Source organism: Camelus bactrianus, chromosome 21 (genome assembly GCF_048773025.1).
Source record: "Camelus bactrianus isolate YW-2024 breed Bactrian camel chromosome 21, ASM4877302v1, whole genome shotgun sequence".
In the NCBI taxonomy this organism is placed as follows: Eukaryota; Metazoa; Chordata; class Mammalia; order Artiodactyla; family Camelidae; genus Camelus; species Camelus bactrianus.
This window is the reverse complement of record NC_133559.1, coordinates 11,668,331-11,692,574: the sequence shown is the minus strand read 5'-3', so window position 1 is coordinate 11,692,574 and position 24,244 is coordinate 11,668,331. Positions and strand designations below refer to the sequence as shown.

Sequence of the window (24,244 nt, the reverse complement as noted above, 5' to 3'; positions counted from 1 at the left end):
TTCAAGATAAGGACACCTAGGGAAGTGGCCTTGAAGGATAACTAAGAGTTCAGGAGATAGGAATAAGGTAGAAGGACAATCCAAGCAGAAGGAACAGCCTGAGCAGAAGTAGGGAAAATGTAGGCTAGAACAGGGAAACATGAAAAGTAAATGCCTTTGTTATCTTGGGGAAGATTGTATTACAATTGGGATGATTCAGTTAACTGATACAAAGAGTGGGGGCACAGGCTAGGTAAGTTTGTCAGAGGTAAGGAGGTTGCATTGCCTGAGAAGAGGAGTCAATACAGTCAGCAGAAAGCCCCCAAGGGTGGGGCTAGGTCAAGAAGAAGAGAGGCGATGAAGCGGGACGGGGTCCGTGGAGGATATTTTATCTACTTTATGATTTTGCCTTGACTAGGGCCAGCCCTGCCTCAGCGTTTCTGGGATCTCACTGAGCTTTATCCCCCCAGTCCCCATCAGAAACCCCTTCTGTTGCGGTCACCCTAAGCGCAGTGGCCTGACCCCGAGCTGAGAAAACCTCAACATCCTTTTGTTGGCTAGGAGAAGTTATACTTCTCTGAAGGTTTTATTTTTTTCTCCCCTGCCCTGTCTTCTGGGTGCTCAGACCTCAGCCTTCCTCCCACCTCACCCTTCTTCCACCCAGCAGGTCCAGGTCAGAGGAAGCTGAGCTGACTGTGGACACTGCTTGTCTTTGGAGGCTGCAGCCCTTGCACCCAAGTTCTGGGCTGAGCAGGACTCACTGCTAAGTCAGCTCCTCTCCCCGACCGACCTCCATGCTGGCTGCCTTCTTCCTGTGAAGGCAATGGAGTTAATCATTTGTCCTTTGCCCTCCCTCTGCAGACTTACTGTTTCGCCCCCTTCTTTCTTAACCACCGGAAGAGGGGCCCCAAAGCTGCCGAGCAGTAGCAACAGCAGTGGCAGCAGCCCCGGGGCCTCCTCTGACCACCGGAATCTGCTGCGGCCTCTCCGGTCTGAACAATCCACCACCTGCTGTCGGGCCTACCTCCACTTCTCACCAACATGGGAGAACTTGTGTTGAAGTTACTTTTTCATCCTGGCATTTCTTATCTCTCCATCTGGCTTAAGCGCCCCTTTGAGATGGGGCGGAGGTCTTTTTGTATCAGTCACAATACCCAGTACGGTGTACCTTGCCCACTCGCTTTCTGCTGTATCCACCCCGCCCCCCACCTCGCCTCACCCCCACTTCTGTCTGGCCCTGCCTCGCTCTGAATACCTTCCTTTGCTCCATACTGGGCTGTTGAGGGCTGCAGAAGAAAATTCAAGCACAGAGAGCAACCACAGATTGAGAACCTTTTGTTTCAGCTGGGTCCTCAGTGGCCCGGGAATCCTGGTTTCTGAGCCACAGCTTCTCCCATTCTCCAAAAGGGCGATCCCACACCTTCACCATCTCTTCAAAATCCTGTTCCTTATCACAGCCTCTATCAGCCCATGCTCTCCTTCAGAGAAATGGAGACATCCGTTAAGGATTCTGCCAACCCCACCAATTCCCCAAGTCAACCTACCTCATCTGCTCCCATAAAGAACCACATTAGCCTCTGTTCTTTGCTAGGGACCTCTCCTCCTTTCCTCATCCAGTCCTTCCCCGTGTGCTCTGGACATCACTGCTTCACCTGGGAGGTCATCCAGGACCTCCCTGGTCCATGATGACATCTCTGATCTTTCTTCTCCTGCTCCTTTTTCTGCTGGCTTTCCACTCTCAGTTCATTATCCCCCATTTAAAAAACATTGGAAAATCACCCAGTTCTCCCTTCCGTGTCTTTCTTACTACTCATACAGAACACTTCACTTCTGACACCTCTGGTCACCACATGTGTGGGTTTTTTCCCCCACACCAAGCAATTCTCTGTGACACCAGCTGAGAGTCCTGTAGTTCAACTCAATCCTGACATTATGATGCCGTGGTCTTTCTTGTGATCAGCCCCCCGCCAGGAGTCATCCAGGAGTCCACCCAGAGTCACCTTAACAGAATGCAAGATGCTCCTGGTGCTCTTATTACTTAGGAATTTAAAAGGGTTTTTGGAGCCTCATGTCAGGAACAGGGTTAAAGACTAAATACTAAATAAAGCAAGAGATATTTTATTGTGGGAAATTACAGGGTTTCAGAGACTCTGTGCCAGGAACTGGGGAGGAGAGACATATATATATATGTATATGTATATATTTATTTCTATTATCTCACAAAAACCAAACCAACAAACCAAAATAACACCTGGTGTTCTTCCTCACTCCTCCTGTCCTGCCCTATAGATTTTTGATTTTGTGGCAAGCACTTCTGGCACCCATCCTGGAGCCCTTAAACTTGGCTTTTCTTGTTGCTCTTGAAGTTGCCTCCTGTTAAATACTCAAGATTCATCTCTAGTCTCAGCCCTTTGCTGCTGAAGTGAGGTGGAGATTTGGACGCCCATCACTTAGCCCAGCACCTGGCCAATGAAATGTGTATCCATTGGTGTGGCTCCCTCTCTATTGGGCCTTACCCTTGACCCTTCATATGACTGACATTGCTATTGCTAATTAATCAGTCTTGGAAGTTCCATATTTTCCTTTAGTACTTGCTTGTTATGTATGGAATGTGTTTCCACCTTTCTGCGTACCATTCTCTTCCAAACTCTCCCCAACTCTGCTTGCAGGGTTCATCTCTTGAATGTAATTTTATTGCTTTATCTTCTCCCATTTCCATAGTCTATGAAGGTGATGCCCTGTTTCTAGGAAATTAAGATTTATGATATGTATGTATTTCTTTGCAATCGCTGCCAATCACTAAGATCGTCTCTCTTAGTACTTCTATCTCTAACATTCTGCCTAAGATCTGCACCTTCTGCTTGATTCCTGGTCCCCAGAGGGCCTTTGAAGTTGCTGTTCCCTCTACCTGGATTTTTTTTTTTTTTTTTTTTTTTCCTGTAGCTCTTCCCTTGGCTGGATCCTTCATATCTTTCATTTCTTAGCTCAAATGTCACCTCCTCAGAGAGGTCTTCCCTGGCTATGAATCTACTTCTCTAGTACCTCACCTTTAAAAACTTTTTTCATGGCATCTCTGCCTCTCTGAAAGAATCTGGTTTCACTTTTCACCTATTTATGGTGTGTACCCCAAGTGGAGTGTGAATTTCATGAGAACAGGGATCTTGTTTCTCTTGCTCACCTTCTATTCCAATTCCTTAGAGCAGTGGTTCTCAACTGGGGACAATTTTGCCCCCAGGGGACATTTGGAAATGTCTAAAAATTTGTTTTGTTTGTCATGACTAGGGCAGGGGTGCTAGAATCTAGTGGATAGAGGCCAGGGATGATGCTAAACATCCTTACTATGTGCAGGACAGCTCCCCTTTCCCCTGCAACAGGGAGTTAATAGGCCCCAAATGTCAAGTGTCGAGATTAAGATATCCCGAGCTAGAGCAATGCCTGACACACAGGGAGTATTCAATAAATACTTGTTGAAAATAGAGGTGAATAGTCTTCTTATTGTCTCAGAGGAGCTCACTGATTCTTTTTTTTTTTTAATTATTGCATTTTAAATTTTTAAAAAATTTTTTGGCAGAGGGGAGGAATTAGTTTTTTTTTTTTTAATACTTATTTATTTATTTTTAGAGGAAGTACAAGGGATTGAACCCAGGATCTTGTGCATGCTAAGCATGCACTCCACCACTTCAGCTATGCCCTCTCCCCTGAGCCATACCCTCCCCCACCACTGATTCTTATAGATGTACCTGGAACCTAGATTTACGACACCTTCTTCATCAATCTGTAAATTTGCCTAATCTACTTTCTAGTCTATTTTACCTGTATAAGTTTTCTGATCCATGGATTTATGGCTGTTATTTGAGTAACTTAGAATCAGGAAGACTTTTCTTTTTCTTTTTTCTTTTTCCATTATTTTATCGAAGTATAGTCAGTTTACAATGTTGTGTCAGTTTCTGGTGTACAGCACAGTGCTTCAGTCATACATGAATATACATATATTCGTTTTCATATTCTTTTTCACTGTAAGCTACTACAAGATATCGAATATGGTTCCCTGTGCTATACAGTATAAACTTGTTTATCTATTTTATATATACGAGTCAGTATCTGCAAATCTCGAACTCCCAATTTACCCCTTCCCACCCCCTTCCCCTCTGGTAGCCATAAGTTTGTTTCCTATGTCTGTGAGTCTGTTTCTGTTTTATAAATAAGTTCATTTGTCTTTTTTTTTTTTTTTTCAGATTCCATATATGATTGATATCACTTGCTATTTCTTAGGAAGACTTTTCTAATATTTAGCCAAAAGATGAGTGCAGAAATTGTCTATATCTCCACTCTTGCTGTGGCAATGTTTATACAGTGGCAACATTCTATTAGCTCTTATCAAAGTATCTTTTACTTAGTTTAATGATCAGAACAACTCTATAAGAATTAGCAAGTACTCCTCTTTTATGTTTTATATTTTTATCAAGATATAACTTACAGTCATGTACAAAGAGTTTAAGTGAACAGCTTGATGAACATTTATATATATATGTACATGTAACCACAACCCATTTCAAAATATAAAACATTTCTAGGCTTCTTTGTGCTCCCTCCAAGATGATATTCCCTTCAAAGTTAACCAATATTCTAACCTCTCTTATCATAGATTAATTTTTTTCCTGATTTTGAACTTCATATATGTAACAGCTTTTACTATATACTTTTGTGACTGACTTCTTTATTAATAACCAGCCTGATAGGATCCACAAAAATGTCCATCCACATTTTTGCTGGTAGAAGTAGTTTATTCATTTTTGTTGCTGTGTAACATTACATGAATAGAACGTGGTTAAAAGATGTCAGTTTTCCAAAGTGGTTGTACCATTTATATTCCCACTAGTAATGAATGAGAGTCTCAGTTACTCCTCATCCCTGTCAATGCTTAGAATTTTCAGTCTTTTAAATGTTTGCCATTTGGGTGGGGATGTAGTAGAGTCTCATTTTTTTCTGATATCCAACAATGTTGGGGGCCCTTTGCATACTTTTTGGCCAATTGGATCTCATTTTTTATAAAATGCCTGCTCAAGTCTTCTGCCATTTTTTTTTAAAATTGTTGAGTTGTCAGTTTATTTCTTACTGATTTTTAGGAATTCTTTATACACAGGCATACCTTGTCTTATTGAGCTTCACTTTATTGCATTTCACAGATACTGAGTTTTTTGTACAAATGGAAGATTTGTAGCAACTCTGTGTTGAGCAAGTCTATTGGTGCCACTTTCCTAACATCATTTGCTCACTTTGTGTCTTTGCCACATTTTGGTAATTCTCACAATATTTCAAACTTTTTCATTATCATTATATTTGTTATGGTGATCTGTGGTCAGATATCTTTGATGTCACCATTGTAATTGTTTTTGGGCACCACAAACTGTGCCCCTGTGAACTTAATTGTTAAAATGCCAACTGTTGACAAAATTAATCAATAAACAATCAATGATAAGAATAATAGAGAGTTTTATTTGAGACGAACTGAGGACTAGCCTGGAAGCCTATTTCCCAGATTACTCTGAGAAGTTGCTATGGATAAGCAAGGTTTTCAGCACAGTTTTGTATCTTGTTAGAACAAAGAACATTAGACAAGTCAGGGTTACATTTCTTCAAGGTTTAAAAAAAAAAGAACAGACCGGCACATATACAGCGAGTCAGTATGGCCTTGGCACCTGGGAATGGAGAGGGCGTCTTAATCATCAAATGAGTACCAGCATCAGTGTCCCAGCATTAGTGTCCCAGGAAGAGGGGCATTTAATCTTTACTTTTAACATGGATATTCTTTACTTCTGGCCAATGTGCTCTTTTCTTTAATAATTAAAGAAAATGTGCAATGTACGTTTGATAGGCCACAAACAGGCTAGTTTAGTTAGCATAAATTCAAGTTAACTCATGTGTAAGCCAGAATGACTTCCGTAAATCTCAGTATGTGAACATTTATTGTACCACAGCAAAAGATTAAGAACATTATATAAACTTAGTTGATAAAGTAGTGGCAGGTTTTGAGGGGATTTTGAAAGTTCTACTGTGGCATTATCTACTCTAGAGAAATCATTTGTTAAAGGAGGAGACAATCGATGGTGGCAAACTTCACTGTTGTGTTATTTTAAGAAATTGCCACAGCTAGCCTATCTTCACCAACCACCACCCTGACCAGTCATCATCCATGAACACTGAGGCAAGACCTTCCATCAGCAAAAAGATTACAACTTGCTGAAGGCTCAGATGATGGTTAGCATTTTTTAGCGATAAAGAATTTTTTTTTTTAAGAATTGTTAATTAAGGTTTGTGCACTGTATTGTTCTTTATAGACATAATGCTATTGCACACTTAATAGACCATAGTATATGGTAAACATAACTTTTATATGCATTTGGAAACCAAAAATTGTGTGGCTTTCTTTATTACAGTATTTGCTTTATTGTGGTCTGGACCTGAAACTGTGTTATCTCCAAGGTGTGCCTGTGTTCTGGATATGAGCTCTTTATTAAATATATGTGTTGCAAACATTTTCTCTCAGTCTGTGTCTTGCTTTTTCACTCTTTTTATGTTATCTTTTGCCAAATGGAAGTTCTAAGTTTTAATGAAGTCCAATGTATTAATCTTCTTTTATGGTTAGCAATTTTTTTTGTCCTGTTAAAAAAAAATTGTCTACCGCAAGGCATAGAAAATAATCTCTTATGATTTCTTCTAGGAGCTTAAATTTTAGCATTCATATTTACATCTATGATATATTTTGAATTAATTGTTACATGTGGTGTGAGGGAGATGTCAAGATTTGTTATTTTTTTCTTATGGATATCCAACTGAGTCAATATCATTTATTTAAAAAGACCATGTATGTCTAGACTATTATATCCCACTGACTATTTTTCTATCTTGGTAATAATAGCATACTGTCTTTAATTTTTGAAGTTTTATAATACCTCTTGATATTGGGGGGTGAAAATCTAGTTTTGTTCTTCAAGATTGCCTTGTCTATTCTATGTTCTTCACATTTCTATATACATTTTAGAATCAATTTGTCAATTTCTATGAAAATAACCTGCTAGGATTTTAACTGAAATTCTTTTAAATCTGTAGATTAATTTAGGGAAATACTGACATCTTAACTATAAGTCTTCCAATAAAAACAAGGTATACACCTCTATTTATTTGACTCTAAATTTTTCTCAGAAATCTTTTGTTGCATTAAGTATATGGGTCTTAAACATTTCTTGTTGAGTTTATTTCTAGGCATTTGATTTTTTTGGTACTGTTGAAAATAGTAATGTTTTCAAAATTTCATTTTTTATATGTTTGTGCTAATGTATAGCAATACAAGTAATTTTTATGTAATGACCTTGTATCTAGTAACCTTGCTAAACTGACTTAATACATTCAAAATAATTTTTCATATAATCCTACATACACATTTATATCATATGAATAATGACAGTTTTACTTATTCATTTCCAATTTTTATTCTTTTCATTTGTTTTCTTGTTCTGTTGAACTAGCTATGACCTCCAGTACATTGCTAACTGAAAGGGATGTTTATCAAGTCCTTGTCTTATTCCTGAAATCAGGGGAAAAGCATTTTATATTTTATCATAGAGTATGATTTTAGCTGTAGTTTTTGGTACACACTTTAATTGGATTGAGAAAATTTCCTTCCATTCCTAGTTAGGTGAAAGTTAAAAAAAATCATGAATGTGTGTTGAATTTTAACAAATATCTCTTCTGTACCTATTAAAACTATCATTTATTTTTCTCTTTTGTTCTGTTAGCATGTTGAATTACATTCATTGATTTTAAAATGTTAATAAACTTTAAATACTTGGGATAAATCTCACTTGTTTAGGATATATTATTCTTTTTATACACTGCTAGGTTCAGTTTGCTAATGTTCAATTTGCATTTATGTTCATGAGAGACATTAGCCTGTAATTTTCGTTTTTTGTTAGGTTGTTATCAAGTTTTGTTATCAGGGTTTTACTTAAAAAAATGAGTTTCTATTCTATGTAAGATGTTGGTATTAATTCTTAAATGTTTGGAAAATCCACCAGTGAAGCCATGTGGAAGATTTGTAGGGAGATTTTAAAGTATGGATTCAACTTTAATGTATTTAGCACTCTTTAAATTCATTTTTCTTCTTGTGTCGGTATTGGTATGCATACTTTGGAAGAAATTTTAGCCATTTAATTTTTTCCAAGTTTATTGACATAAAGTTATTTATAATATTTTCTTCTTATTTTAATGTCTGCAGGATCCCTAGTGATATCTTTTTCCATTTCTGGTATTGTCAATTTATTTTCCCCCTTTTCTTTAGATTTTGCTAGAAATATATAAATTTTAACTTTTTTTATTTGAAGAATTTACTTTTGGCTTTACTGATCTTCTCTGCTCTATATTTGCCTTCTTCTATTCCATTGATGCCTGCTCTTAACTTTATTGTTTCTTTCTTTGGGTTATGATTATCATCATTATTATAATTACTGTTCTTTTTATTAGTTTATTGAGATTGAAACTTAGATTATTGACTTGCAAACTTTCTTCTTTTCTAGTATATAAATTTAAAGCTGTACATTTCCATCTAAGCACTGCTCTAATTGTATTCTATGCTTTGATATTTATTATTACTTAGTTCTAAATATTTTCCAAATCCCACTGGGATTTGTTCTTTGACTCATGGGTTTTTAGAAATATGATGTTGGGGATTTTCTGGTTATTTTCTGGTTTTGGTGTCAAGGTATAACTTTATAAAACTAGTTCAGAAGTATTATCTTTTTCTATCTCTGAAAGGATTTGTCTAAGATTGGAGTTATTTCTTTTAAAACATTTGGTAGAATAAACTAGTGAAATCAAGTAGGCTTGGAGTTTACCTTACGAGAAGGTTTTTCAATATCAACCCAATTTACTTAATAGTAGACAATTTTCTATTTCTTCTAAATTTTAAAACTTATTGACATAAAGCAGTTCATAACTCTTAAGATCTTATTAACATCTATAAGTTCTATAGTGATGTCTTAAGAAAATTCCCAATATTGTTTTTTGTACCTTGTCACATTTCTTTTGATCAGTCTATCTTTGCACTAATGTATCTTAATTTTTTTATGAATAAAAATGGTTCTACTGTATAACTGTTTTCCATTTCCTCTTTCTCTGCATCCACTCTCTCTTTTTTCACTTAATTTGTTCTTTTTGTGGATGATGAGATTGAAAGCTTATTTTCAGCCTTGTTATTTTATAACAATATATTTAAGACTGTAATTTCCTCTCTAATTGTGGCTTTAGCTGCATCCCATAAGTTTTTATATATAATATTTTCACTATTAATTAATTTAAAATATTTTCTGATTTGTATTATGATTTCTTCTTTCACCATTAAGTTCACTCAAGAAAATAGGGATTTTTAAAAAATGTGTATTTCCTTATGTTGATTTCTAGATTTAAAATTACTTTATGGCTCAGCATTTGGTCAAATTTTGTAAATGTTCATGGACTCTTGAAAATAATGGCAATTTTTTATTGAAGTATAGTAGATTTACAATATTGTGTTAGTTTCAGGTGTACAGAAAATTGATTCAGTTTTATATATGTATAGTTTATATATTGAATTTATTTTGTATTTATATTATATTTCATTATAGGTTACTACATATTGATATTGAATATAATTCCCTGTGTTATATAGCAAATCTTTGTTGCTTATCTATTTTACATATAGTAGTTTGTATCTGTTAATCCCCTACTCCTATGTCCCTCTCTCTCTCCACTTCAGTAACCATAAATTTGTATTCTATGTCTGTGAGCCTATTTCTGTATATAGATTCATTTGTATTATTTTTCAGATTCCACATAGAAATGATATCATATAGTATTTGTCTTTGTCTGACTTACTTCACTAATTATAATATTTTCTAGGTCCATCCATGTTGCTGCAAATAGCAATATTTAATTCTTTTTTAATGGCTTTATAATATTCCATTGTGTATATGTATACATACACACACCACATGTTCTTAAGCCAGTTGTCTGTTGACGGGCACTCAGGCTAGCTATTGTAAACAATGCTGCTATGAACACTGGGGTTCATATATCTTTTTGAATTAGAGTTTTCATTTTTTCCAGTTGTATATGAGGGAGTGGGATTGCTGAATCATATGGTAGCTCTATTTTCAGTTTTTTAGGGAATCTCCTTACAGTTTTCCAGAGTGGCTGTACCAATTTACATTCCTACCAATAGTGTAGAAGGATTCCCTTTTTTTCCACACCCTCTCCAGCATTTTTTTCTTCAAGGAATTGCAGTTACTAAGGAGACTGTTATCCTGGCAAGTATTGGTGCCTAGTCCATTGTCGCAGTTACCAGGGCAGCTGGCACAAGGTGTTCCTTGCTGGTAAGGTGTATTCTTTTTACTCACTTTATTGCCAGCAGGACAATATTGGCAAACATAGTAGTATTTAAGACTGTCTTGATTAGGACAACAAGCAATTCCACATCCAGCAAGGTAGGATGAGTACCAGACAGGCTGGGTATAATATACAATGACTGCACTGGAACTCTTCAGTTCTGCACCACAGACAAAATTGTGGCATTCTTCACACCAGCTTTGGGTCGCATCTGACTGGGCAGTAGAGTCACCTGACACGCAGAAATTCTCACCACATTTTGTACTGGTCTATCGGTCATCTGGATTACCGTGTTCTAAAGCACACTGGTTTGCCCACTTCTGGGCATTTGCTGTGGCGTCTCTGCTCCATTTCATCTTTAGTATGTTGCTGGCAGGTGGAGAGATGGATTTCCTTAGCTCATTGTGTTTATTTACAATCTCTCTTTGGACTTCCATTTGAGTAGTTAACGAAGTAGTAAAGGATGAATCTTTTTCTTCAATGGGGAAAGATGGTAGCAGCACTGTAGCTAGAAACAGCACTACTGGGAGTAAAGCCATTGTGTTGGTTTTCAGAGCAGGATGAAGTATCTGCTTTATTTGGATGGTTGCAAATGGAAAAGCACTGTGCCCTTTGTTGCAGGTGTTTTAAGATCAGGATGGCATGGTTCTTCTAGGGTGTCTTCAGAAAGAGCATGGCGTATGGTTTCATAATCCCAGGCTCCAGAGCTCAGATCTTCCTGCTGCAGGGATGGGAGCCAGAGGCACTGACTGACTGCCTATTTTTCTTTTTTAATTGTCTTCTAGGGAGCAATCCTTGTGGGTACTTTCTAGTAACTAAAAAATTGGCAAACATTAGTGAGCAATGACTGCAGTCCTATGTGCAAAGTGCTGCAGGAAAGAATTATGAATATAACTCAATGGGGGAACAGAGGAGGGAGCTGTGAGTTCGGCTTGGAATGTTTCTCTTACTGGGTCTGGCCATTGTTGGTTGCCTCAGTGCTGCAGGGAGGGAGTCACATCAGATACAGTGTTTATAATACTGTAGCTAAAAATTCATCTCCTGAAGCCAAATTGACTGGATTTTAAGCTCCTCTTTGTTGCTGTGTAACTTGGATCAGTTACTTTTAAATTCTAACTCAGTTTCCCCACCTGTAAAATGAGGATAAGACTCTTTTAGGGTCATTGTAAAGTGAAATAGTTAAAACATGTAAAATCTTTAAAACCTGCCTGTCCCATAATAAGTACTCAGGAGATCTGAGCTATTACTACTGGTCTGTGGCCCTTCAGACTTCAGCACAGAGCTGGGGAAGAGGGGAGGCAGTTAAGGGAAATGCATGTTCAGGGTCTCTTAAACTCTAGGCTCCTCCTTCATATCTCCATCCTCTTGGCCCAAGGGAAGTCACATCTAACTGCTCACAATGCTCAGGCCTGATACCCTGCCTTCCACGTTCAGTCTGGTTCTCTTCCCTGTAATCCCTAGATTCTGCTGAGCATGTGGCTGGACTCTCAGGAGAATCTGTCTGGTTACGGCCCCTCAGCACACAGATGAAAACATACTCTGTTCATTGGAAGATGAAGCCGCCCTCAGATTTAAGCTATCTGATACTTAATTGGAAGAATAATTCTGGTGTGATCCATGTGGAGCAGCCTTTGGATCGTTTCAAAAATAGACTCAATTTTATGATCGAGGACCTAACTCTTCACATCAAGGAAGCTCAGCAGCAAGACAGCGGGCTCTACAGTGTGGAGGTCACCAGTGACACTGGGATGGTTTGGAGACAGAAGTTCCAGGTTTCTGTATTTGGTGAGTCTCCAGAACAGCTCACCCTGCACCTCTGACTCCTCTAGGGCTTGTGTTTCCAGCCCATTTCTGATCAGAATCTCTGCTTCCAGATCATGTTGAGAAGCCCAGCCTGCTGGAGAAGAAGAAGACCCTGGACAGAGGGATATGCCAAGTGACTCTGTTCTGCTTGGTCTCCGGAGGTGGTGATGTTGATGTGAGCTATACTTGGTATAAAGGGACTGAGCTGATCCAGACACCAAGGAACCTCACTGAACTGGAAGTGCAGATTGATGCTGATGGTTTGCATATATATACCTGCAATGTCAGTAACCCTGTCAGCTGGGCAAACCACACCCTCGAACTCACCCAGGGCTGTCAGAGTGGCCACCGGAGTAAGTGGAGCACTTTGGGCTGTAACAGGGGCTGAAGGTGTTGGACCCCCCAACCAGGCTCATGTGCAAGGGAGGCTTGGGTGTGAGACCCCTTGGCTGCCTCTTCCAATGTTTTGCAGCCCTTCCCCAGAGAGATAGTGGCCTCTACGCACACAGCTCCCATAAAGTAAGGGCCGTGTTAGTCTGCGAAGAATTGTATCCCCATAAAGATTGTCCTTCTGGGAGATGCGAGTTTCTCCTTCACATAGAGAATGCTTAGTTATTTGGTGAGTCACAGCCGTGCTGATCATTACTTTCTTTTTCTGAGAGACTGATAGAGACTATTTCCTCCTCCTGAGTGGTAACTCCCCCAAGCCACATAGTTTCCCACGAGGTGACTATGCTGTACACAGTACCCTGGGTCATGGGGTCATCGGGGTGAGGCTGGGGGTATCTGGAAGAGTTTTTTTTTTCCTGCTTATTCTCATCCTGAGAGCTTTCCTGAGTTAAGTTTACACCACCTTTTATTAGGTAAACAAAGACTTAATATGCCATCAGCATGAGCATCACAGGGAAAAAACAGCCTTCCGTCCCCATCCTTAAGGAACTTACAGCCAAATGGGACAAGGAACTAAGCACTTATGGGCAAAAAAAGAAACAAACAAGTTGAGGTAAAGTGGAGTGACAAGGACACTGACTCTTGGTTCATGCCAGCCATGGCTTCATCATTCACTAGCTCTGTGATCTCAAGCTGATTCATTAACCTCTCTGAGCCTCAATTTTCTTTCAGGTAAAATGGGATTGATAATAATAAGTACCTAACAGGAATACTGTTAAGATTGAATGAGATAATGTTTGTAAAGAGCCCAGTCAGCTGGCACCTGGAACTTCTCCCCACGTGGGCTGGGTTATGCATCAGGCTACATGTGTGACATACATGTTAAATGTAGACATTTAAATGAAGGAGAGGGGAGGATATAGCTCAGTGGTAAAGTGTGTGCCTAGCAAGCACGAGGTCCTGGGTTAAATCCCCAGTATCTCCATTAAAAATAAATTAATTAATACAACCTAATTACTGCTCCCCTAAAAAAAAAGGTATGCAGTGCTATATGTCAATTATATCTCAGTAAAACTGGAAGGAAAAAATTTTTAAAAATAAATGAAGGAGAGCAGTGAAGGCAGGAGTAGCAGAAAGCAAAATGGAAGAATTGCTTGGCGTATAGTAGGTATGCAATAAATATTTGTTGAGTTAAAAACAAAAGAGTGGATAGATGTAACATTTGCTGTGCCAGATGTTTTACATATATTAGAGCCTGAAATTAACCCCCATGTGTAGATAACATTATTCCCTGCTTATAAGAGATAAAACAAAGTCTCAGAGAGGTTAAGGATGTTGCCCAAGGGCACAGAGTTTACAGATTTAGACTTGAGCCAGTGTGTACCCATGCTCTTAGCATCTCTCAGAGGAGGTCACCCAGTTGAGTGAAGAGACCACCTTGATGGTGAATTCACAGGGTTTGAGGAGACCAGCCACTGGAGAGAGGACTGTGGGTTTTGAGATAGCCCCTGTAGCAGACAGGTGGGAGGGGAGAACAGAGAGGGCTCAGCGCTCAGGACTTGTGCCTTCCGTATCCCTCAGACTTCATCCTTCTGACCGTATTGGTGAGTGTCGTGTTTCTCCTAATGGCATTGTTCCTCATCACCTTCACCTGCTGGAGGAGGAAGAGAAAGCAGTCACGTAAGTGGAGGGTCCCTAAGAGGTGCTGTTGCCTGATTTGACATCCCCAGCGGCAGGGACTTGGGAGCACAGGACCTGCTCCCTTTTCCCGGGAGCACTGAGATGTATGTATCTGGTCAGGGGAGGGGAAGCAGTAGCTGCTGGGCTCCTTGTGCAGGTTTGTGCCTCCTGGGGTGGCTGCTGGATGTTTACAGTCTGATCCTCAGTGTGCAGACTTACCTGCAGTCTGCCTGGCCTGATGGAATAGATATGTCAGGAGAGGGTGCCGACCCTGTGCTATCTGGGCATCCTGGGAAGAGTGCTAACCTACCTCCTTTCCAGAACTTTTCTCAAGGTCTTGACCATCTAGGAATGGAGGTGGGACTGTCAAAAGCAGAAACCTGGACAGGTTGTCCTCTGCAGATCTCTGCAGCTCTTTTCTTTGCTTCCTTCCTCTCACAGAGACCAGCCCAGAGGAAGTTTTGACAATTTATGAAGATGTCAACCACATGCAAGTCAGGAGACAGCAAGTACGGCACCCTCGGGGCTGGGGTTTCTTTCAGCTAGTCTGGAGGATGCTCTTGGGAGACTGACTATTCAGAGCAGGAGGACAAAGAGAACAGGACTGCTGTCCTGAGTCCTCCTCATCTGGCCTTTCTCCATCAGCCTCCTAGCTCTGGCCCTGGAGGAAAAGAGGAAAACACGGGAGCAGAGAAGATGACAAGCCAAAAGGGCATCTTGGTGCAGAATCGCACCGACTGGGAAGGGATGGCACCCTGGGGTCCTCATTTCTGCCCGGTCTCATTAGCTGGGCTAAGCCCCAGGTAGAGTCCTATCTTCCTGTATTTTGTGTCTGACCATAGATTCTTGTGTCCCTGCAAGTCCAAGTTTACTTTCGTGGGTCTTTGATTATGGCTCAGGCTAGGGAGGGTGCCAGCCTGACCAGCCAAAGCGCAGGAGTTTCATAGCTGTCTTGGTGGTGGTCTGTACTTTCAGCATTTTGGGAAGAAGAGGCCTGAATCTGGCTGAGATGCTAGAGGAGTAACCAGCTTAGCACAAAGGTCAGCTGCTCCGGGAACCTCTCTGGCCAGTCAGTCTCTGCAGGCAGTGGCCAACTCTGCCTGCCACCCAGAGGTGTCGAAGAGGAGGAAACTGCAGCGGGCCCGCAGGGCCCCCTGCTGCTCTGACCCGAACGGGACAGGATGTGGTGGCAGGCCTGGGGGAAAGGCAGCGCCCAGCTGAACTGCCAGGTAGGAAGGGTGGTGGGCGTGGGAAGGAAGGGCCCTCTTCCCACCCCCATTCCTGGTGTTCAGCCTTGGGGTGCGAGGCAGGAAGTCCCAGCAGTGGGGCTCTTCCGCCCTCATTACACACTGCAGCCCTGTGAGGCCTCCTAGAACTGAGAAGCAGCTTCCTTCAGATATGGGCTCAGAAGGAACTAGGAAGCAGGGCAGCTCCACTGGCCTGTGTTCTTACCCCACCCGTGGAATATTGGGGCCTGACAAACAGAAGGAGACTGTCTCTCCCATTGCCACTGGACGCTGGCACAAATTCCTGAGAGCAAGTGCATCTGCCTCCAGCCACTGACACCCAAATGCTTGGTAAAAACAGCCTTTCCTCCCCCACAAAATGAAGATGGCTTTAGAGTAGGTAAACGGAGGTGAATTCAAGGGAGAATAACTCCTGAGAGTAGAAGAAACCTCTTGGGGATTCAGGCTTGTTGCTCTGCATCTGACACAAGGCTTCCTCCCTCCGTGGCCTGATCTCTCCCTGGCCTGCCCCTACTGTCCCCAAGATTCTGCTTGAAGGTCTAAATCTCAAGTTTCACAAGGTCTCACTTTGGGGCCTAGCTTCGACCTTTCTGGAGACACTTCACTCAGGTCTGGGCAGAAGAGAAAAGCAGAATCTCCTGTGTTTTTGTCAGATGCCCATGACTCTCCAGCCTCCAAGGATGGCTGATGTTTCTCTTCTTCTCTTAGCTTCTTCCTGCTTCTGGGGGTTCAGTTTCTTCCTGGTCTAATGGACCCTACTGGTCTCCACTGGCTACCCCTTGGAGCCCTAACTGGCAATGTGTGCTCAGAGGGGAGCAGCATCAAAAGCCTCCAGTCCCATCTTGGGTGGGGCAGGACTGAAGAGGGAAGCAGGAGGGGTGTGTGCTCCTGCCTTTGGTCTGGGGTCCCCGGCTCCACCCAGCACCAGAGCTGCCCAGGGGGCTGGCTTGGGGCCAAGAGCAAGCTGGCCGCCAAAGCTGGACCTAAGAGAAGGGGCTTTAAAACATTTAGAGTCCCCGAATCTCAGTGTCCTTTGGTAAGTCTCAGATCACAGCCCTTCTCAAAGCTCAGCCCATTACCAGTAGTTACGTGGCAAATTTAGTCAGAAAGTCAGCAAAGGCAAGTTTCTAAGTTACCAAGATAAAGAAAGTGACAGGACACCCCGTGGGCAGGGTCACTTGATGCAATCCCTCTATACCTGGGCAGTTCCTCCCTCCTGACACTGCTGCTCGGTGAGTCGTTCCTTCTACTGTCTCTCTTCATTTTGAGGTGACCATTGACCACCTCCCTGCCCCCCAGGCTCCTGGGAGCCCCTTTTCTTGTGCTGTCTCTCCCTCTTCAACCCAAATCTGGACAGACACAGCTGTCTGCTCATGTGACCCATGTCCCTTTACTATTTCTTGTGCAGGAGCAGAAGCCAAACTCCCCTGGAGCAGGGAACACCATCTACTCTGTGATCCAGTCCCAGGTACCACTTTGGTTTCTCGAATCCCTTCCATACCTGTCCACGGGGCTTCCTCACACCCCCTAGAAACTCACACCCTTGAATGGCAGAGTAAGACCTTGGTGCTCCTGGAATCCAGGAGACAGCTTGGCCTCAGCTGTCTTAAGCTTTTTGTAAAGATGAGTGTAATTCTGGAGTGTCTTGTCAGCTGAACAGAGGTGGAAAGTCTAATGCAGGGTTTTTTTTTTTTTTTTTTTTTAATAAATTAAATCTGAGCATCATCTTGGGGACTCCAAAAGTTTCCATTGTTACCTCCAAATAGAAACTATACCCAACAAGATGAAAAAAGTAGATATTTGCTTAACAAATATGTGCCACGCCACATTTATAAAGTCTTTTTTGGCGGGGGGAGGATTAGGTTTTGTTTATTCACTTATTTATTTTTGAACCCAGGACCTCGTGCATGCTAGGCATGCACTCTACCTCTGAGCTGTGTCCTTCCTCTCCCTGATGCAGACATTCTTTTTCCTTCCATGCCTGATAGCAAGTGTGGTCCAGATAAAGTTGGTAGGAGGAGGAAATTTGTCCTGGGGCTCATCTTCTATTTCCCTCCCTGCTGCTTTCAATTCTTGAGGACCTCGTTCTCCCATCCCCGCCCTTGACTATACCTGTTTTCAGGAAAGAATGCATCTGTGTTTTTCTCTTTTACCTTATTATGACTTGATAGTAACATTTATAACGCTTAATATGCCTGTTTTCTTAATGAATCACACAAAACCAGCTCATGAAGTAGGTCTAATACAAACCCTATTTCACAGCTGAGGAGACAGACTCAGAAATGAACTAACATGCTCAAGGCCACGTCGCTGGGTGGTGGCAAAGCTGAGCCAAGCGGTTTCTGACTCTTTACTCCATCTCTACCTACTTCATCTCTAACATGCCGGTATTGTAGAAGTTCACATAAACCGGAGAAGCAGCCTCTAATACTGACTGCTAAAATGCCATTATTGATAACCCAGACCACCCCAAGCTCTCTCAAGAGAAATGCTGCTCCCTGGTGGCCAGTGATGAAAATTTCTGATAAAAATGACTTTTTTTTTTTTTGAAGAATTAAGACTTGGAGCAGCAATCTCTTCAGCTTGGAGGCTAAGCTACTGGACAAAGAAAACTCTTGGAGAATGGTTATAGGCTTCAGAGAAAGATCAAGAAAAGAAGGAAGAGGAAGAGGGAAGGGGAAGAAGGGAAGGGAAGGCAAAGGGGAAGGGAGGAAGAGAGGAGAGAAATGGAAAAGAGAGGAAGGAGGGAGGTGCCCAACCACTCAGTGCCTCTCTGAAATTCCCAAGCTGGGTGTTGCCTCCTCCTGCTCCCCCTAAGAGAACATGATTCACTGATAGTAGGTCAAAGTCAAAGAGCCTCCAGGAGAGATGTAAGAGCCATTGATATCTGCCAGTTTCCTGGCTTTAGCCACATTGAATTCTAACAAGAAAAATTTGAATAAATGCAAGAAAGAGTTCTTCTCACACTGAGATGTTGGTAAGAATGAGATGCCTCCTTTGGGGCATCTTAAAAAGAAGATGGTTACCTGCCCTTGAGGACACCTGGTTCAGGTCCAGAGAGGAGAGGCATGTTGCCAAAGGGAGATAGTGATGTACTGAGGAAAGAACCTTGGAGAATCTGGGGTTTACATCGCACTTCTCCTGTGAGCACACTCTCTGAATTGGGCTGTTTACCCTTTTTGAATCTCATCTGTAGAATCGGGCCTATTAAGGTGATTCCTCTTTCATAGGAGCATTATAAGGGTTGGGGAAAATATACATACAGAGTAAGCACTCAGCAAATAGCAGCTATCTTTAATGACGGAGTGGGACTAGCATTCAGCTTGTCTGGCATCCTGACTATTCCAGGGTTCTTTTCACTAACGCTTAAAGCTTCTGTCTGGGCAAGGCTGAGGGGGAGGAATGGAAAGGATGCCTACCTCCCCAGGGTTGTGCTGGATCTATGCTTCTGAAATGGTTTTATTTCTCTTCTCATTAGTCTTCTGCTTCCACATCACAAGAAACTGCAAATACATTGTATTCATTAGTACAGTCTTCTTGGAAGGTAAGTCTCCTCCATGGGGGTACTGTTTATGCAAAGATGCATTTTAGCTTGAGCATATGCAGGCATGTGTTTGCAGAGGGTGTGTGTGTGTGTGTGTGTGCGCGCGAAGTTCTGAGAGAGCTGTCTTCCACTGTGTGTATCCTGAGTAGCTTCTGTTAAATGACTGTGTTTAAATGTTAATGGGTCAACTAGAAATGCCTTTCTGGTTCTGTTTGGAGAAAAAGAGCAGCTCTGAGTCTAGGAGAAGAGTGGATTGAAGGCGTCTCCAAGAGTTTCTTTGGGAGGCAGAGGGCAATCAGAGACACAAGGGGGTGGTTTGTGCTGAGGGACCATGGAGTCCTCAGTAGACCAGTTGAGGCTACAGTGAGAGATACTGGTGAGGTTTCCAGGGCATATAGCCTGGAGCTAGAGGGTTAGATTGGACTTAGAGATACACAATGTTGACTTTCAGGGAATCAGACAAAGGTTCTGACCAGTCACCTGTTTGTGGAGGCCTCCAGGCCAAGGCAACCAGTCAAGGTCCCTTTGAATCTTGCTCCAAGCTGAGCTCACAGCTGTTATGTGTGCCTGGAAGCACAAAGTTGGATATCTTAGTGCCCAAAGGCATCTTTCCACTTTGGGTGGGAGGGAGGGAAGTGGGAAGAATGATATTTCCAAGGCTGGAGTCACATTATGAAGCCAAAACCTTACCATGGTGGTATGGGAAGTTGGGAGTCTGCCAAACTGTGGAAGTGCGGAGTATATGCAGGTCAGGAATCATGTGTTTGTGTCAAATGGGGAAGAGGTTCGGGAAGACTTTCAGATGTTTTGTCCACCCTTCTTCCAATAAGTCATCCAGTCAACTTGGATTCCACCATGAGAGGTATTTATTTTTGAATTGTATGCTGTAATTCATGGACGTATAGATGGTCACAGGCACCATGATCACATGGTTCAGTATTATGTTATGGAGACTCTGTATACTACTGAAAGTGCCTCTGAGATCAGTGTGTGCAGTGCTTCTCCATGTTCAGAGTATGTGCTAGGGTTGGTACTTACGTATGTGTCGGAATTCTTTACCCAGGGGGTGTTTATGTATGCTACGTGTTGAAGAGATACATGGTTTGAGGCAGTATTTGTATTAGATTTGTCTGAAGGATGTGTGTGTGTGTGTGTGTGTGTGTATGCTGGGAATAGGGGTATGTATGAATTTTAGGGGTATGTGGGTGTGGGATACTAAATTCTGACTTTGGCTCAGAAATGTTATATCATAGGCAAGTATGCATTGTGCCTTCTTTGGAGACCAGAAACACCCTTGTTTACTCCCAGGGTAGAAAATGCTATTCACTTCTGGCTGAGGATACTTCAGGGACTTTCTGGGCCCCGAGTTTCTTTTGGGACCTCTCACATTAGGAGTGAGACTCCCTTGCTTTCTTCCTTTCCTTCCTTTTTATTGAGGTATAGTCAGCTTACAATGTGTCAATTTCTGGTGTATGGCATAATGTTTCAATCATACATATACATACATATATTTGTTTCCATATTCTTTTTCATTATAGGTTACTACAAGATATTGAAGATATTGAATATAGCTCCCTGTGCTGTACAGAAGAAACTTTGTTTATCTATTTTTTATATACTAGTTAATATTTGCAAATATCGAACTCCCAATTTATGCCTTCTCACCGCCTTTCCCCCCCAGTAACCATAAGATCGTTTACTATGTTTGTGAGTCTGTTTCTGTTTTGTAGATAAGTTCATTAGTGTTTTCTTTTTTCTTTTTTTGGATTCCACATATGAGTGATACCGTATGGCATTTTTCTTTCTCTTTCTGGCTTACTTAATTTAGAATGACAATCTCGAGGTCCATCCATCTTGCTGCAAATGGCATTATTTTATTCCCTTTTTATGGCTGAGTAGTATTCCATTGTATAAATATGCCACAGCTTCTTTATCCAGTCATCTGTCGATGGACATTTAGGCTGTTTCCATGTCTTGGCTATTGTATACAGTGCTACTATGAACATTGGGGAGCATGCACCTTTTCTAATTAGAGTTAGGAGCGGGACATTCCTTAACTTGAAGTTAAATACTCTTTATCCTCTGAATTTCTAGTCTGGATCCAAGAAGAGGAGCCCCAGCCCTTCCTTCAGTAAAACTATCTATGAAGAGGTAAGATTCTGGAACTCCTTCTGATTGGGTTTAGTGCTCATAGCATGGACGTGAAGTTGTACACTTGTGAAAAGTCATCTATAGAGTCTCAGTGCTATAGGGATTTTAGGGACCTTCGAATCCAAATCTTCATTTTAGAGACAAAGAAACTGAGGTTCAAAGAGATGGTCTAAACTGAGGTCCTATCCTGTTTTGGAGTTTGACTCTCACTGAGTTCCCAGTTGTGGGCCATACACTGGACATCTTTCCTTTCCAAGGGTGTGTGTGTAGGGGGATGGGGAACAGAGAAGGGACGATAAATGAATCTAAATGATTTTCTCAAATTAGCAATTAATTGGGTAGCATTCTAGGACATAGATGATTTTCAGTTGCTGTTGGGATAAACACTGCATGAATGTGAGCACTGAGCTGGTGGATGAATTGATTCCCATCAGGCCATGTAGGGAATGGAAAATAAGGACTCAGTTTTATTGAGGGCTTATTATATATATGGTAGCCTACCAGTGGCTTCATGTGAACTCTCATTTAATCCTCACAGAATGCTATGAGGTAGGTAGAATTATCCTTTCCATTTATACCTAGAAAATTTAGGGCATGGAGATTACCTGACTCATCAGCCTCATATTACACCCAAGATTCCACCTGTGGCCCAATAAAGATGTTGCCACCGGGTCACAAGGGAGAAGGTAGATGGATGCCTCCCTGGGATTCCTGGCACTTCTGCTGTAGCCACACATTAAGGCCAACTGGACATTCCAGGGCTGTAGAGGACACCGTGTGGGCTGAGGCAGTCTAGGTGGGTCATGAAGAAACTCAGTGTGGTTAAAAAGCACTAGAACTGGAGCCAGAAGAACTGGATTCAAGCCTCTCCTGTCCTTCACACTGTTGACCCTGAGTCATTTGCTTCACCTGTCTGAGCTTCCTTCTTTTATGAACTATGAATGGGAATAATAATTCAGAGCCCACAGGGTTGTTGTAAGGATCTTTTAGTGGGAGGGCCTGAATTTCTCCTTTTCTTCTGCAGGTTGGAAACAGAGCATCCAAAGCCAAGAACCCTGCTCGACTGAGCCGCAGGGAGCTGGAGAACTTCTGCGTCTATTCCTAGTTACTGCAGCCATTATCCCCTCTCTTACAGCCCAGCTTCTGCTTTGGGAACCAGTCCAATGGATGATACTGCATGACTCTCTGGAACGATTCCCAGTCTGGAGAGGATACAGGAGTTTGTTCATGGTCTATATTTTGCTTTGAAAATGATTTCTAACAGCCAGTATAAGAGCAAGGCCGTAAAATAGTATCTCAACTTAACAGACCGGACAAGAGTGGGTAGAGGTATTGGGTAGTTCACAAAAGACCACCCAGAAAGTCCAAGTACTGGTCATCTTTTAAGTGCTGTGCAAATGTTTGGTGGTGTTATTATTAGCATACAGATTCCCTTCCCCTGGTTTCCTAATTTGTTATATGTCTTCCCTCCTCTCTAATCAAGGATGACCACATTTCTAGACCCTTCCCTTGCCCAGGCCATCTTTCAAAGAGGAAGGAAAGATAATGGGGACTCAGAGGAAGAGAACCAGCCCCCTCTGTGAAAGTGGACAAAATAGCTTTAAGCCAGCTGGCAGGTTCCCCAAAGGGGCCAGGCTTGGGCTTTACCCAAACACAGAGGAAAAACTCCTCCACCACATATTAAGCCTTTACTTCTGGCCAGGTGGTCACAAAGGAGTGTGGACAGGAATGAAACTAGACGGTGCAAAGCAAGCCCATCTCTGAGTGGGAAAACCAGCCAGAGCCCATGCCATCTTGATAATCTGGCCGTGGGACAAGTTTTGTCTATAGTATGATGTTTGATTTACAGAAACACATTATTAGGAATCTACTTTGGTTTCTTTACACATTTTTCACAGTCAGAAACAATACTGTATTTAGGTTCTGAGTCCACCATGAGTGCTCCCCATGGCACATGATGGAGGGAGGACTCAGACAGCTGAGTGATTGGGAACCAGACATTATGCTGGGCTCCTCTGAGTCTTCAGGACAGACCCTTCCACAGGGCTGTGGGGAGCAGGGCTGAGACTCTGGCTGAACCCAAGAAAGGGAGGATGAACTGGAAGAGATCTTACTCAGAGACCCCAACAGGTGATATTGCATGGAATCTGATTCTTCAATTGCCCTACTCTGTATTTAATGTATGAATCTAATACAAAATTGTGTTGGTATTTAGAAGCAGCCTGAATTTTTTTCTTGAATAAAATTCATGTGTCTCCTCTTTATTCAGTACTTTTTCCTCTATAGCAGCCAAAGGGCACTTGTGGGCCATCAATAAACACATGTCTGTTGAACTCCTGCTGGAGAAGAAACTGGCTCCCTGGTGAGCTGTCAGTGTCTCCCAGCCTTGTTCATTATGGAACAGCAAATTCTAGGGTCCCTGGATCCGGGGAGGCATTTAATCTCATGGGATGGCCACTCGCTCATGCCCTACCTGGTCCCTCTCCCCATGGGTGCGTGGCTGGCCAGAATAGCTTTTTCTTGGAGACAAATGTGGACAGACCATATGCCAGAAAAGGTGTCAAGGGTGAAAATCAGGAAAATATATGCAAAAGGAGGGGGAGCTGAGCCACAGAGTCAAGGAATCTGGTGAGCAGAGGGAATGGGAGATGGTGGGCGTTGTAGATGCTGACCGTTCATGTGTCCTGAGATGTGTGGATCTTGAACTGGCCAGATTTATTTAAGGAGCTAAGGAGACCCTATGTGCCCAGGGCCTTTTGGGAACCTCTATTCTGGAGTGTAATAAAGTACATCATCATCATCCCGTGTGTTTGCTGAGCTTCTGAGATAATGCCTTAGAAAGATACTATCCAGGCAACGACCAGCCAATGAACAAGCAGTAACTAAGCTCCTGCTGTGTACGAAGCACTGCCTGGCTCCCAGGAGTACCCACTGCAGGTCACAGAAGACATCGCGACTCCATGGACCATGTGCAGGAGAGCATGACAGCAGAAGCCCAGCATTAAAAGCCATAATGGGCTGCAAAGCATGA

At 42.1% G+C, this 24,244-nt stretch overlaps 1 protein-coding gene and 1 pseudogene across 9 annotated transcripts in view; one reads left to right on the top strand and one right to left on the bottom strand.

Annotated features, from left to right (window-relative positions):
- Nucleotides 1–23,477, top strand: part of CD244 (CD244 molecule) — a 29,954-nt gene extending 6,477 nt beyond the window's left edge. For 3 of the 9 annotated variants that reach the window (XM_074349688.1, XM_010955661.3, XM_074349690.1), the window contains exons 2-9: nucleotides 11,860–12,183; nucleotides 12,273–12,554; nucleotides 14,173–14,271; nucleotides 14,713–14,780; nucleotides 16,927–16,986; nucleotides 18,997–19,062; nucleotides 21,157–21,213; nucleotides 22,238–23,477. In XM_074349688.1, coding sequence (XP_074205789.1) covers nucleotides 11,860–12,183; nucleotides 12,273–12,554; nucleotides 14,173–14,271; nucleotides 14,713–14,780; nucleotides 16,927–16,986; nucleotides 18,997–19,062; nucleotides 21,157–21,213; nucleotides 22,238–22,318 — 1,037 coding nt within the window. In that variant the 3' untranslated portion in view covers nucleotides 22,319–23,477. Of the gene's footprint in view, nucleotides 1–11,859; nucleotides 12,184–12,272; nucleotides 12,555–14,172; nucleotides 14,272–14,712; nucleotides 14,781–14,916; nucleotides 15,075–16,926; nucleotides 16,987–18,996; nucleotides 19,063–20,600; nucleotides 21,216–22,237 lie in introns of those variants that run through there. The other 6 variants (XR_012501348.1, XR_012501346.1, XR_012501350.1 and 3 more) reach the window with 6 other exon arrangements.
- On the bottom strand, nucleotides 9,589–11,847 carry LOC105069562 (cysteine-rich secretory protein 2 pseudogene; annotated as a pseudogene).
- Nucleotides 23,478–24,244: the final 767 nt, after the last annotated feature.